This window comes from Lutra lutra, chromosome 10 (assembly GCF_902655055.1).
Source record: "Lutra lutra chromosome 10, mLutLut1.2, whole genome shotgun sequence".
In the NCBI taxonomy this organism is placed as follows: domain Eukaryota; kingdom Metazoa; phylum Chordata; class Mammalia; order Carnivora; family Mustelidae; genus Lutra; species Lutra lutra.
The window spans coordinates 105131492-105145905 of record NC_062287.1 but is presented as its reverse complement, the minus strand read 5'-3'; the positions used below and the strand labels follow the sequence as shown (position 1 = coordinate 105145905).

Below are 14414 nucleotides of genomic sequence, written 5' to 3'. Positions count from 1 at the left end.
CGCCGGAAGAGACCAGAAGTCGGGATGGGGAGAGCCCATGCTGGAATCCCGCAGTGGCTCAGGCTGCGGGTAGGAAGCAGGTCCCGGCCCCTCAAGGTGCCCGGCACCCCATTCTCTGCTCCCTACCAGCTTGTGCTAAACCACTCAAGGGAGCAGGGCCTCTGGGGATCTCCCTGAAGCCGGCCCCCTTTCTTCCCAACAAAGGGAACCAGGAGAGCAGATGGATCTATAAGACTTGTTCACAGCCATGTGACTGTGGGGTGCCGGAGTGGTTTCCACCGGCTGTGAGGCTCCTGGCTCTGGGGCACCCCAGGCTGAGCTGCATGGCTGGGCCCCTGGCTTACCCACAGCAAGGATGACATAGCCAAGTGGAGGACCGGCCAGCCGTGAGTGCAGAACCTCCGAGCCCAAGTACCCTGTCCTCCCCCCACTCCAGAGATCTGACATCATGAGCCCACATTCTCCAGGGAGGCCAGTCCGCTGTCCTGGCCTCATCCTCCATCCAACACGAGAGCTGGATGCAAAACTGAGGGACGTCAGGCGGGAAAGGCCCTCTCAGCTGCCATCCAGAATCTGGAAACAGGACACAGCCCATCTTTGTTAATCGGGTGGGGATACCGTGGGTCGGGTCGGGAGTGAAATGTTACTTTCCAACACTGAGGAGGGTTTCATCCAGCAGAGAAGAGGATGAAATGAAACAAAGCCTTCCACTGTGCACGCCCTCTGCCTTCACCCCTGTATTTCTGGAAAGAAACCAGGTTCTCAGGACGCCGCAGGCTCAGGGCCAGGCAAGCTGCAGGCAACTGGTTATTAGCTCAGCTGGAGTTTGCCCCCCTCCAGATCCACAGCCGGCCGGCCACGGGCTCCCTGTGATCTGGGTCATGGGGCAGGTTGGGGGGGACCCGCTTAACCCAGACAGGTAGCTCTTCCCAAGCCGGGGTGAGGAAGGATGGGATTCTTTAGGACACAGCCTTTCTTAGGACAGCAGCTGGGAGCTGCTGGGAGAGGGCTGAGTTGGGGAATGAGATGTTTCAGAATGAGCTGGCAAGGACTTATTTCCAAAATCAAGGAGATGGGCCAATCGGGGGAGCACAAGGTCACTGGCAAGGCCAACCTGTCTTCTTACGGACTTGCCTCGCTGTAACGCGTTGTGGGGTGACCTCCTCATCGGCAGGGGCCAGGGAGGGGGTGTGAGAGGAACTACTTCCCTGTGAGCTTAAACAACTCTGGTCCTGTGGCTCAGCGGATCGTTGTCTCTTATCTAGAGACTTCCCTGACAGCATCTCCCTTTCAGGCTAATAGGGATTTTTTAGATAAGTTTTTAGATAAAGAGCAAACACTGTAAATAACATAATCAACCGAGTCAACCCACAAGAGCAGCACAGGCCTGTCCTCATAACCAGTACCCTGCTTCTCCGCCTAATAGGATCGGAGCCGGGCCGGGAAGGGCGGGGGTGGGGAGGGCTTGCTGAGTCCCAGAGCCCAGCGCAGCCCGGCACGAAGGCCTGGCTCCCGGGCATGCCGCGGTACTCTGCGGCCACAGACGTTGACCCGAGAGGACACCTGGCCCCGGGCAGAGTGAGCTGAGGCCGTGCCAGCCGCTAACTGATGGGCAGACGCCCAGGGGTGCTGGCATTTACCTTTAAGTGGCCAATGATGAACTTGTGGACGACGTGGTTCCAGGCGGACTTCTTGTAAACAGACAGGTGGCCGTAATCGTGTTGCAGCCATCCAGCTTGGGCCTGTGGAGAGAGGTGCTTTCAGGAGAGCGGCTTTCCCACGTCCCCGGCCTCTGCGAGCGGGTGGGGGCGGTGGGGACACCACACCTCACCTGAGAGGTAGCAAGGACAAAGGCCGTGATGACAGTTGGAATCCAGCCATTGCCAAAGTAAAAGATGATGAACCAGGCAATGCTCTCCATGACGATGATGTGGGCCAGCAGGACGAGGAAGAACAGGTGATTGCTCTTGAACAGGTTCATGTCCTCGGCCGCCTTCCTCAGGGCCCGGAAGTCCTCAGTGATCTGGGACTGGGGAACAAGAGCACAGGGAAGGTTCAGCCACCCGGCTGCGCTGGAGGGGACCAACATCTTCTTGCCGGGGGAAATGGTGGCCAAGAGGGCCCCCCCCGCCACAGGCCTGTGACCCGAGGAAGCCTGGCCACGGTGCACCACGCCCGAGCCGTCCGCCTGGGCCTTCCCAGCCCCGCACATCACGTGTTCGGTCCCAGCCAGGTCGGTGGCAGAGAAAGGCTCCGACTCGAAAGCTGGTATTTTGCACACCATGTTCACAGCGGCGTTACTCCTACGGCACACGGCACGAGCAGACCACATACGCATCAGTGGACACCTGGCCAGCCTGGACGTGGTCTCTCCACACGACCGAGTCCGATTCGGCCTCTGAGAGGCAGGAGAGTCCGATGGCCGCTGCCGCAGGGATGGACCTCGCAGACCTCGCGCTCCGTGACATGAAGCCGGACATAACGGGACAAATACTGTACGATTCCCCACCGCGGAGCCACCGGGAGCAGGCAAGTGCCAGACAGAAAGTGGAGCAACAGTTTCCGGGGCTGCAGGGCACGGGGCGGATGTCTAATGGGGAGTTAATGTTTCACGGGGACAGTTATAATTTGGGGTGATGAGTAAGTCCTGGAAGTGGATGGTGGTGAAAGTTTGCAGAACAATGTCTGTGTCCCAAAGCCACTGAACTGTGCGTCTAAAATGGGCTAAAATGGTAAAATTTGTGCTCTGGGTATGTATGTATTAACACACACACATACACACAAGCTCACACTTTTGCACCACCCGACTCTGCTCCTACTTGCTCTGGCACTCTGTGGAGTCTCAGGGGTCGTGGGGTGGGGGGACCCACCATAGGACAACATCCCTGCCCCTACAGAGCTCAGGGAGTCAGGACAGCTCGGTAGGTCCTGGGGATGGGGGGCCGGGGAGGCCCTGGGGAGTCGGGGGCGACTCCAGAGACACGAGCAAGGCTGGGAGAAAAGAAGCTGGGAGAAAAGAAGCGGCTGGGAGGCAGGGGTCGGGCAGGTGGGGGGAAGAGGTGCTTTGAAAGGGGTGGGGTGCCGTATGGGTGGAGGGAGCCAGGTTTGGGAGGCTGGGTGGTAAATGGCAAAGGATCAGAAGAGTGGCTGACACCCATTTAAGTAGGGAAAGTGGGGAAAGCAGGTAGGGCCAGAGAAGCAAGGTCGGGAAGGAGGGAGCCCACAGGACCCAGAAGAGAGGAGAGAAGCTGCCTGCCTGCAGGGGAGCTGGGGAGGACGGAGCCACGGGTGGAAGGAGCAGGATGGAATCCCAGGTCAGCTCCAGGAGGGGTGAAGACAACCTCCCCCCCCCCGCAGCCCTGGGGAGAAAGGGGAGGGCCAGGGGCAGGGAGAGCCGGGGGAGGGGAGGCTGGCCTCTGGCACACAGAATGGGCTCTATTTCCCAGGGAAGGAGAGAGAAAACAGCAGGAGGACTGGACCAGAACTGAAGACTCTGGGCCAGCCTAACTACTGAGACCCGGGAGGTGAGGAGGCTGGGAACGAATTACCCCAAGCGAGGGGCCAGCCCAGGCTGGCTGGCGGCAAGGGAAGGGGCTCACCGAGGAGTCTCCGAGTCCTGCCTGACCCAGGTATTGGGCGGGGGCTCCCGTTGCCCACACCTGGCACTCTGTCTTTAGGCAGGCACCCCCTCTCCCTGCAAGCTCTCTCCTCCTTGCTTGGTCTGGGCACACTCACGTTCTTGCCATGGTCCTGGCTGGGCTCCTCCGGGGCCAGCTCTCCAATCAGCAGAGGCTTCATGAACTTGCGCACAAAGTCAAGGTCACGGTGGAAGGCGAGGAAGGCGTCCTGGGGAGGCGGAGAGCAGGCGGTGAGTGGGAGACCTCAGACCCGGGGAGGGCAGGGCTAACCAGCAGCAGCTCTCCGTGTCCCCACTTGGACCCTGATCAAGGCCTTCCAGGACCTGGCCCCAGATGCTCTCTCTGGCCCCATTTTGGCAGATCCCTCAGTGCCCAGTCTCCACCTTGAGCACACCGAAGGGGTGTGTGCAGACATTCAGGACGCCTCCAAGGGAGTCAGAAAAACGCCCCCCTGCAGGGAGATGCACGGGTTGGGCCCCAACTGTTGCTTTAAAAATTAAAATAGGGGTGCTTGGGTGGCTCAGTCTGTTAAACGTCTGCCTTTGGCTCAGGTCATTATCCTGGGGTCCTGAGATCAAGCCCCGCGTCAGGGATCCCCACGCAGCAGGGAGTCTGCTTCTCCCTCTGCCCCCCGCCCCCGCTCATGCTCAATCTCATTCTCTTGCTCTCTCTCTCAAATAAATAAAATCTTTAAAACATTTTTTTAATGTGGTATAATAGTATTATTATTATAACTCCAATGATAAAGTTATAACATGCATGATTTGGGCAAGTTTAGAGAATGTACACAAGAACAAAGAGGAAAAGAGATACCACTCAGAGAGCAAGTAACGCTGGCTAATATTTTAGCTAGTTTCCTTCTGGGTTTTTTTCCTATTTGCGTTACTAAAATCATTATGTTATATTATATATTAAATCTATATTATTACATAAGTCATCTCCTTAACAAACATGGCATTTTCATTGGGGATGAGCTGGCATCATGGGTTACCGTATGATGTCCTAATGGCAAACACTTACCCTTCAGTGAGCCAAATGTTGACACACTGAGAGATAGAGAACAAAGTCAAATGAAACCATGAGAAACCAAGAGAAACATCAACATCGTGGGGGAAAAAGTGTGTGTGTGTGTGTGTGTGTGTGTGTGTGCGCGCGTGTGCGTGCGTGTGTCTGTGTGTTGGGAGGAGGTATTTAGCTTTTAAAAAACTGAAAAAGATAAAACAAAAAGATTATAAGAAATGCAATGCTTGGGGCGCCTGGGTGGCTCAGTGGGTTAAGCCTCTGCCTTTGGCTCAGGTCATGATCTCAGGGTCCTGGAATCGAGTCCCGCATTGGGCTCCCTGCTCAGTGGAGAGCCTGCTTCCCCCTCTCTCTCTGCCTCCCTCTCTGCCTACTTGTGATCTCTGTCAAACAAATAAATAAAATCTTAAGAAAAAAAAAAAAGAGAAATGTAATGCTTGATTTGAAAGGCTCCTATTTGGAGGGGAAAAAAATAAAGACCCAGCTGTTCCACAAGACATTTTTGGGGTTGAATCGGAAAATTTGAATATGGATCAGGTATCTGGTCATAGGAAGGACTTACTGTTCATTTTCTTCATCACAACAAAGGTATTGTGATGATGTTAGAGAATGTCCCCATTCTTAGGAGCAGGTAGTGAAGACCTTAGGGACGAGATGGCATAACTGAGACAACTTATTTTCACGGGATTCGGCAAAAGAAAATCACGTACAAAAAATATATATAGGGGCGCCTGGGTGGCTCAGTGGGTTGGGCCGCTGCCTTCGGCTCAGGTCATGATCCCAGGTCCTGGGTTCGAGCCCCGCATCGGGCTCTCTGCTCAGCAGGGAGCCTGCTTCCTCCTCTCTCTCTGCCTGCCTCTCTGCTTACTTGTGATTTCTCTCTGTCAAATAAATAAATAAAATCTTTAAAAATATATATATATATATATATATATATATATACAAAGAAGGGGGATGCAAATATGGCAAGATGTTGAGATTAGTGCATCTTGGATGAAGAAATGCAGGTGTTTCCTTACTCTTTCAACAGTTCTGCATGTTTGGAAATCTTCAAATTTTTTTAAAATGAGGGATGAACCAGGGAAGTACCCACAACTCGTAAGCATGTTTAAACTCCCCACTAAAGTATCTCCTGACCGTGATCGCCAGGCCTCTCCCAATTCCTTACTGCATGCCCGGTATCGAGTCTTTTTACCTATCTTTATTCTACTTGTGTCTAGAACAGACCAACAAACAATTCGTACAGTTTTAAAAACATGTCCGTGCCCCCCTACCTGAACAGAAAGGGAGGGAGGCAAAGGATCAGATCAAGTATATTTTCAGAGAAGAGACGTGAGGCCCTTCCGGGGCCCCAGGCAGGCAATGGCTGGCGCAAACCAGTTCTGCCCTCTGGGCCAGCTGTCCCCACCCCGGCCTCAGCGACCTCTGCGAAGTGAGGCCCTTCCCAGCCCCACTGAGCCCAGAGGCCCTGGGGAAAGGCCCTCCAGCAGTATCCAAGGCAGGGCCTAGTGTCAGGAGTGCGCTGGTGAGCCGGACTGCCTTCCAGAGGCAGAGCCTACAGAAGCTCCTTCATTGGTCCTCCCCTGATCAGACCACCGCTTTCCAGAAACGACGGGAAGCCTTTGGTAAGGCAGTTTCCTGAGAGCCAACTGCTGTGTCTGATAACTAAACCACCACTCTCTACTCCTCACTGGGAGGTAAAATTCAAGTCTGCAAGCGACTCATTTCTCAGCCAGCACCCACTGCCCACCCCAGCCCCCGCCACCGCACCCCCAGGTCCAGGTCATGCCCTCAAGCCCCCGCCTGGACTGGGGAGCTAGGTGGAGCCGACGGACAGACAGACAGACTCCCGTCCCAGCCCACACCATTCCTTGGCCATTTCTGGAAGGCTCTCAGGTGGCCTCTCACCCCCCCCCCCCCCCGCCCCCGTGACAGGGAGCGAGTCAGGAGCCTCGTTTACGTTCCAGAAGGCCCAGACCCTGCGGTGTGGATGAAGACTCCGGAGCGCAAGCAGGGAACGTTCTCTGCTCTAAGCGCAGAGCCGGGATCAAATCCAAAGTTCACCTGACTCCAGGGCTGTGGCACCACACGCCTCCTCCAGCTGAGGAAGCCAAGCACTGAGAGCGCGTCTGCCTGTCCTTGGTAGGTCTGATGGCGTTCTGAGCAGGCCAGGTGAAGAGCACCTGTGCACCCACCAAGCTCGTGCTCATGCCAGGGCCTTTGCACGGCACTTCCTCCCTCCTGGGAGCCCTGCTCCCATAGTGCCCCGTGACTGGCTTTTCCCAACCACCCTCCAGCCCCACGCTCTCTCTAGGACATTGCCCGGTTTTGCCTTCTTCCTAACAGTTACCAATTCACAAGCTGTATGACTTACTTCCGTATATGTCATTCTCCCCACTCTAGACTTTGATGAGCTCCACAAGGAAAGAGCCATGGCCGTCTCACTCACTGCAACTCCCGGGCCTACGAGGAAGCCTAAGGAGGGCTCACAGGTGAATGTGAGGGTCCAGTTTGCTCCCTCTAGCCTCAGGAAACACCCACTCTGCAATCATGATCATATCCTTGTTGCGCTCTTTTGTGCAACCTGGCTTACACTCCTGAGACCACAGAACTCTTCAACCTCTCCAGCCCCCACTGTGGTGGTGGCAGAGTTGCCACATCCCGAGACACGCAGGGCTCGCCACCGAGCCACGGGCTTTGGGTGCATAAGCCACTAATCCTTACCGAACTCCAAGGCAGGTCCTATTCTAGAGACAGAAAGAGACGGAGGGAGGCGAAGCTACCAGTCCACCATCTCACTGCAGGTGTGCCTACTTCTAGAGTTTTCCAATGCCGATACACACGTCTCAATCAGAACGAGCTTCCTCCCCGCTGAGAGTTGAGCACTTCTGGCTCCCCCGCTTCAAAGCGTCACGAAAGAACCTCCCACTACTACAGAAGGTTCCCAGGAACTGCTGGGTTGGAGAAGTGTCTGGCTGGATCAGGAGGTCACCATGCAAAGTAAGACGGGGGCCGATCCAAATGTTGACTTTGGAGCAAGAATCTGTCCTCACTTGAGAGGAAGAGAGGCCAAAGGCTTTCTGGAAGCCCTGGGCCAAGGGTGAAGAGAAAGGAGCAGCACCAGCTTGAGAGAGAGCAGACTGGAACCGTCCTCAGGCTGGCAGGTGCGTGTGCTGCGGGTGCAGAGGGCAGGCTGCGGGAGCAACGGCCGAAGATTCCAGAATGGAAGATACCGTGTGCCGCACTTCCTGCTTCCGCACCCCCCAGCGCCAACGCCAGCCAACTTCTGCCTGAAGGAGCCTTCCCCAGCCCCAGCCCCACTGGCGTAGAGCAGAGACCAGCTGAGACCGCGGGACCTGGGGAACATGGAAGGAGCACCCCGAGGGCTCTCCGGGCTGCAGGGAACGGTTCTGGGAACCGGGACTCTGCAGAACAAGGGGTTAAAGAGGGAGAAGCTGAAGAAGTTCCCTGAGTTCTCAGCTAGAGACAGAGTCCCTGACGTCCTCTCCACGGCTGAGCTGCTGGACTGTGCTCCATCCCGGGGAAGGAAGCAACAGAGGCTGCGGGCAGAGCGTCGCAGCTGATGTCTGGCACATGCGAGGCCCCGGGGACGGGAAGGGCCTGACTGCACAGAACGGAAGCACCTGCGTGGGTTCCACAGAGACTGAAGGGACCCTCACAAGTGATAAGTAGTGGGAGGAGGGTGAGCGGGTGCTCTCTTGAGGCTGTAGCCCGGGAGACTGGGACTGCCCTGCCCTAATCCCGCTCAGAAGGTATAGCTGTCCTCCAGGCACAAACAGAGGCAAAGTCAATGCCTTTTCCTTTGGCGAAAATGGGGTCACTCAACTTGTCTTCACACTCTTGTCTCTGATTTCCTGAACTCCCTAGCCTGTGTGCCAGGAACATGCACGTACACGCACAGGAGGCTAAGGCAGCCCCCGTTAAGATCCCTCACACCCGTGTCCTAAAGTTGGGAGACAGCCCCCTGGAGCCTGGTGGTAACGACCCATTTCACAGACCTGTGAAAGCAAAGTTCACAGGCAACACCTTGCCTATGAATTCGTAAAGCTGGGATAAAAACCTGAGTCCTCTGCCTCCAAACACCACAACCCCCTCCCCCGACCCTGTCTAAAGGAGGTCAGAGATTTGTTCTGTTTTCAATCGGTCACCTTTTGCTAAGAACAACATGGGAGCAGGTCCACAGACGGAGAGAACCCTGACCTCTTCTCACCTTCCCTGGGTTCCAAGAGGCGGCTGACGCAGACGGGGCAGGAAAAGCTGGAGAATAGACCTAGATGGAGAGGGTCCAGCGTCAAGCCCCAGTGTGAGAGGAAGGAGAGAAGCAAACCCACCAGATGGAGTCATGGTCTGAATTGTTCAATTTAACGCCCAGGGCCAGGCTCAGAGACGTGGAGACACTAAATAAATGTGTCATGAATCGTAGCTGAAGATTAAAAGCCCCAAGTGGGGAAAGTTCTGCATCTGCCTTGAAAAGCAGACATCCTTGGGACTCAGAGGGTTCCCTCTGCCAATGGGGAGAGCAGAGGAGTGCCAGAGGGCAGGAGAGGTGGAAAAGGAAGGGAGAGAGGGAGGGAGAGAGGGAGACAGGGGAAAGGGAAGGTGAGCCTGGAGGGCTTGGTAATGGTAGATCCTGAGCTTAGGGCTGAGCGCAGCCACTGGAGCAAGTTTTTCAAACTTGAGCAAGGTTTTTAAACCTAAGAGCAAAGAGAGATACCTGAAGGTCTGATTGAGGGCGGGCTGCACTAACGGGCATGAATGTGTTTTGTGAGTTGCAAAAATTAAGCACCTGTATTCTTACAGGCAAGGCCAAGTTCTTACTTCTGCAGAAGCACCAAATGACAACTGCCCTTGGCTAGGTCACCCTTTTGGGAAGAGGTGGTCTTGACTTTCGAGGCCTTTTTCTCAGAATCAGGAAAACCCCTTACTGGGGTCCTGAATTGTCCCGAGAATGGCTTCCTTGACTTCTGGCCACTTAGGAGGCTGTTACTGCACTGAGATCGGCTCAAAACAGTGCACTGTGGGCTCCCGGGGATCCGAACTCTTATCTGCTGACCCATCCCTCCCCGACTTGGATGGCCTGAATACTCTGTCCCCAAGCTTTAAGGAAGAAGTCCATGCTCAGAGGGGCAAAGCCACGGGCCCCACGGCCTGTGACAAGGGTCTCCTGATTCCTCGCCTATCCCTGCCTCTTGGAGCCCTCTTCCCATACAACCTTGTGCTGCCCATGGCCTTTCCCTGCCCTGGTCCCAGACAGCAAAGAGAGGAGAATCTAGTTGCCCACTCCATGTTAGAGCACCGTATCCCCAGTTAGCCCATGCGAGGCCCTAAAAGCCTCATCTTAGAAAGTGGTGAGCTTTGGGGATAAGGGCTGTGTAATGCGTCGCCAGAACACATAAAATCGGCATAAATCTCGACTTTTTTCCACCCAATTCCTTGTTGCTCACTTTACATAATCCTCACCTTCTTCCCTCACTTGCCAGACGGACGAGGGACAAGAAGCAATGTTTCTAGTGCTTACTTGCGGCTTAGGAAGCACTCTGCCACACAGTACATATGTTCTCCACATCAGAGAATGTATTTCACAGTGGGAAGACCTCGACCAGGAGGCAGGTCTCTTATTTAAGAATAGCCCTTACCCAGCTTCCACAAACTGCCGCGGGAAGGGCCACGTGACATAACACAGATGGTCTGAAAACCGTATGCCTGATAAGTTGTGGTGGACGGTCAAGCCCCCAAGACTGAGGCAGTGTTCCCAAGCAAGCAGGTAAAACCAGATGAGCCCAGAAGCTGTAGGCACCATCTCATGATGACCGCTTTCTCAAGCTTGCACACGGCTGGACCCCGCTCACCAAAGCCGTAAGCCATTCCCAGCCAAGACTGTAACTGCCTGGTCTGGCCTGCCTGGGTAGGCCTGTCCCAAGAAGACTTGGAAGAGGTAGGGAGATCCAAAGTTCCACGGTAGGACAGGGGCCCATACAGCTAGGACAGCAAAAGCCCCCTACTGGTCAGCACACTAGGCGTCCTGTACCTGTCTCTCCCATGGCCTCTCCCCTACTCACCCCTCCCCAGGGGCCTCCAACTTGCTGCCTCCAAGAGGCCCCTTTCTTCCCTTCTGGACTCCCTTGGGTTCTCTCTCTCCAGTTCCCATCCTCTGGGCTCCAGAAGCATCTTCAAGAGATGCCAGGATTGCGGACTTGGGGATCAGGAGGGGCCGAAGGGGCCTTCTGGTGTGGGTACCATGGGCCGCTCCGCACCCAGTACCTTCAGGAGCGCAGATGAGGGAAGGGCATTCCTGGCAGGATTTAGAAACAGAGGACCATTGAGTAGTTGCAAGGTCCGAGAGTAACCCCGGCCAGGCGGGACCTGTTGCCAAGCCAGCCTAGTGCTGCTAAAAACACGCCGCTGCCCCCCGCCCTCGCCCGGGCTTTGCAAACCCTCCTTCCAATTCCCCATCCCGGAGCCCAAGAACCGACCCTCGAGCATGAGAACAGCGGCTCCCGGGCGGTCTGTGCGCGGCAGCCATTGCAGACCTTCTCAGGGCCGCAGCGACAGCCTCTATCTTCCCCGCCCCCTACTCTGGCTGGAGAGTGAGGGACGCGCGCGGAGTCCCACACCTGGCCCGTCTCCTGCTCCGGTCCCCGGCGCCCAGGAGCGGCCATCTTCCACGCTGGGGCTGCCAGACTCCTGGGGCCCAAGCGCCCCCTTTGGGGAGTACCCGGCTCCGCGTGAACCCGGCGGAAGGATGGGAGGTGTGTTTCCTCAGCGCGCGCGGCAGACCCTGCTCGCCACCGCTTGGATCTCCGCCGCGCTCCTGCCTCCCGGGCTCCAAAATCCGACCCCGCTAGCCAGGTGGCCCCCGCTGTCCTAAAGGATGAGGATTTGGGGCGGGGGACGAGCGCAGGAGACACGCTTTCCTTGCCTCCTGGACGCCCTACGCTCTATTCGGCGTTGGAGGTCTGGTTTGGAGCCCCGGGATCCGTGGCTTCTGACTCCGGCCTGCGGCACAGAAAGGTGGCAGCAGACCCCCCCACGCCCTTACCGTAGCATCTTCCCCCGCGTAGTGCCCGATGACCCGCTGGCCCCCTGGGTGCCGGCTGGACCATTTGGTGATGTTGTAGACCTTGCGGTCGATGACGAGCCACTTGTCCGTGCGCAGGTTGTGCTTCTGAATCTCCTCCCAGCTGAAGGTGGGCATGGGCGCCTCGCGCTCTGTGGCCCCCTCGCCCTGGTTCCCCCCTTTCCCCATGCTGCCTGCTGACCGGGATGCCGCGTGCACTGTGGCCTCCACGCCCGCAGCTCGAGTGTGCGGCCCGGGCCCTCCTTGCTTTCGGCTTTTGTCTTCTCCTACTCCTCCTCCCGCGGCGCCCCCTCCCCCAGCCTCCTCGCCCGAGCTAGGCAGTCTCCCCTGCCTTCCCTCCGACTCTCCCCGGCTTCCCAGTGCCCCCAAGCGGTCCCTTTCCTCCGCCCCTCCCTCCGCCCCTCCCTCCTCCCACCAGCCCGCCGTGGACTTTTCCCTCCTGGAAAAACTCCGGGGTCCCTCAGGACCTGGACTCCTCTTCTGCCGGCCCCTCCGGCTCCCCCCGCCCACGGCTCCGCATGCTCCCGCGTTCCCCGCCGCCCGGGTTTCCACAGTGATCAGCAGAGCGCCTGCACCAATCCGGGCGCGTCGCCCCGCCTGCCATTGGCCCAGGAGGATCTTTCGAAGGCCAGCGGGCTGGAGCGGCGGTCCCCGGCTCCCCCGCCCGCGCGCCCGCGCAGAGTCTCGCCCAGCCGAGAGGCCGCTACGTGTCCGACCTCCTCCCTTCCCCGCCCTACCCCCCCCCCCCCACAGGCCCCGCTCGAGCCCCGGGGCGCAGTAGGGGATCCCAGAGGAGCGGGGGCGGAGGCTGGGCGCCGCGCGCCCCGGGGCACGCTCCGGGGCATGCACCTGACTGGGCATGTTCACGGGCCGCCCGGGTGACGCCCTTCCCCGGCCCGCGGGAATCGGGACGCGGGAGTCTCCGCATTGTCCGGGCTCTGCCCATTGGCGCCGTCCTGCAGCCTCCCTGGACAAACGAGACGGCCTAGGACTCGTCCAGGGCTCTGAACCCTGTAATCAGGCGCTCTCCGAAGAAAGAATTGCAGGACCTCGGCTCTGCTTCTTTGTGCTAGGCGCCATGGTGGTGGGGGAGAGGGGAGGGGGCGCGGCGACGGGCGGGACACGGTCCTTGCCCTGTACACAGGCTAGTTGGGCTACCGGACAGGGAAGCCATACAGGACCGACCCCACACGACGCAGTGGACAGTAGTACCCGACAGACTCCAGGAAATAAAGATGGAGGCATCGAATGGCTAGGTTGGAGAGGCAGGTCCCCAGACTCCAGCTGGACGGAGCTGGCTGGAGGGTCGGTGCCCCGATCCCTGATCCTGAAGGTGGACTGAGGCTAAGTGGAATTTAAGGATGAACAGAGGGAGGTGGGGGGGTGAGGACAGCCTTGGGAATCAGGCGTTCATAAGCGGCCCTCCTATTTCAGTGGGATGATTTCTAGGTCCCCGAGTGCCGGCACACCCCCCCTCATTAGCTTCTCAGCCCAACCCTGTGAGGTGAACGTGTAGCAGGGCTAACTCCATCTTGAATTGATTTTGCCCTGAACACTTGTCTGTCCCTTGTTACTCCACAGTCCACCTGAGGGCTGTAAGCCCTGTTGCAGGAACGAGCTGACCTTTAGGTTTTAACGGCAACACCGAATTAAGACAGAACGCATTGCACGAAGTACATTAATCAACATGTTCTCACATGTTACTTCCTAAGCCCATGATAAGTTTAGGGTAATCAATTCTGTTTAGAGTACCTTCGGGAACTTAAAGAACCTGGCCTAGGTTTATTGAAGACACCTGATTGATTGTTCAAACCTTGGTGGTACCTTAGCCACTTTCTTTTTCCTGTTTCCCTCCCCCTCTGAAGACCCCTCATGGCACCGAGATGGGAAGATGGTTTTTCAGGACATCAGTCTACCCTCTTCTCGGTTAGCTGGCTTTCTCGGATACAGTTGCCTTTGCTGCCCTAACATCTTGTCTTTCACTGGCTTCTTGTGGGGCGAGCAGAGCAGGCCTGTGTTCGAGGACAAACAGGACCCATGTTGTTCTGTTGAACTATAACCTGGAGAGACTAAGGTTGAAGAAAGACGAACGAGGCAGGTGCTTGTGGCTAGCCACTCGCACAGCCGGGAACCTTCCAGACATCACCCTGCCTCTCTCCTAATGAGGTCAGTGGAAAGGAGCCATTGTAGGAAACTCTGCTGGGCAGCAACCTGAAGCAGGGCTGGTAGGAAGATCACTCTAGCCGTCTGGTAGGACAGGGCGGGGGGTGGGACAGTGGAGGCCACACGGGGTCCCCTTCGTGCCATTGTCATGGTGGTCAGCCTCCTCTGTGTCAGGCTGGTAGCAGTCCTAAGTGTACTTCGTCCATGTCATGAACGCCAACAGGAAGAGAACGAGGCCACTCTGGCTTTAAAGAGAAGCAGTAGACATCCGAGTCAGAAAGCTGGGCTCACGGGGTAAGAGAGGATGAAACAAGGCCCCCGGGGTTGAGCACTGACTTTTATGTCTGTCAAAGGTGAACAGTACTGAAACAACAAGACGGTGATTTTTTTTCCCAAAAGTGGGATTGTCACAAATATATAGATAACGTTAGTGAAAAAAATGTAAAAGGTCAGGGAACTCGGGAGTGATAATCCAAACGGGAGAATTGGGGACT

General features: G+C 56.8%; 1 protein-coding gene across 2 annotated transcripts in view; it reads right to left on the bottom strand.

Moving 5' to 3' along the window:
* The window catches only part of FADS2 (fatty acid desaturase 2), a 31640-nt gene extending 19526 nt beyond the window's left edge, over positions 1 to 12114 (bottom strand). For both annotated transcript variants that reach the window (XM_047691401.1, XM_047691402.1), the window contains exons 1-4: positions 11719 to 12114; positions 3736 to 3846; positions 1832 to 2029; positions 1641 to 1742 (exon numbers count right to left, since the gene is read on the bottom strand). In XM_047691401.1, the coding sequence (XP_047547357.1) occupies positions 1641 to 1742; positions 1832 to 2029; positions 3736 to 3846; positions 11719 to 11925 (618 nt within the window). In that variant the 5' untranslated portion in view covers positions 11926 to 12114. The remainder of the gene's footprint in view (positions 1 to 1640; positions 1743 to 1831; positions 2030 to 3735; positions 3847 to 11718) is intronic.
* Positions 12115 to 14414: the final 2300 nt, after the last annotated feature.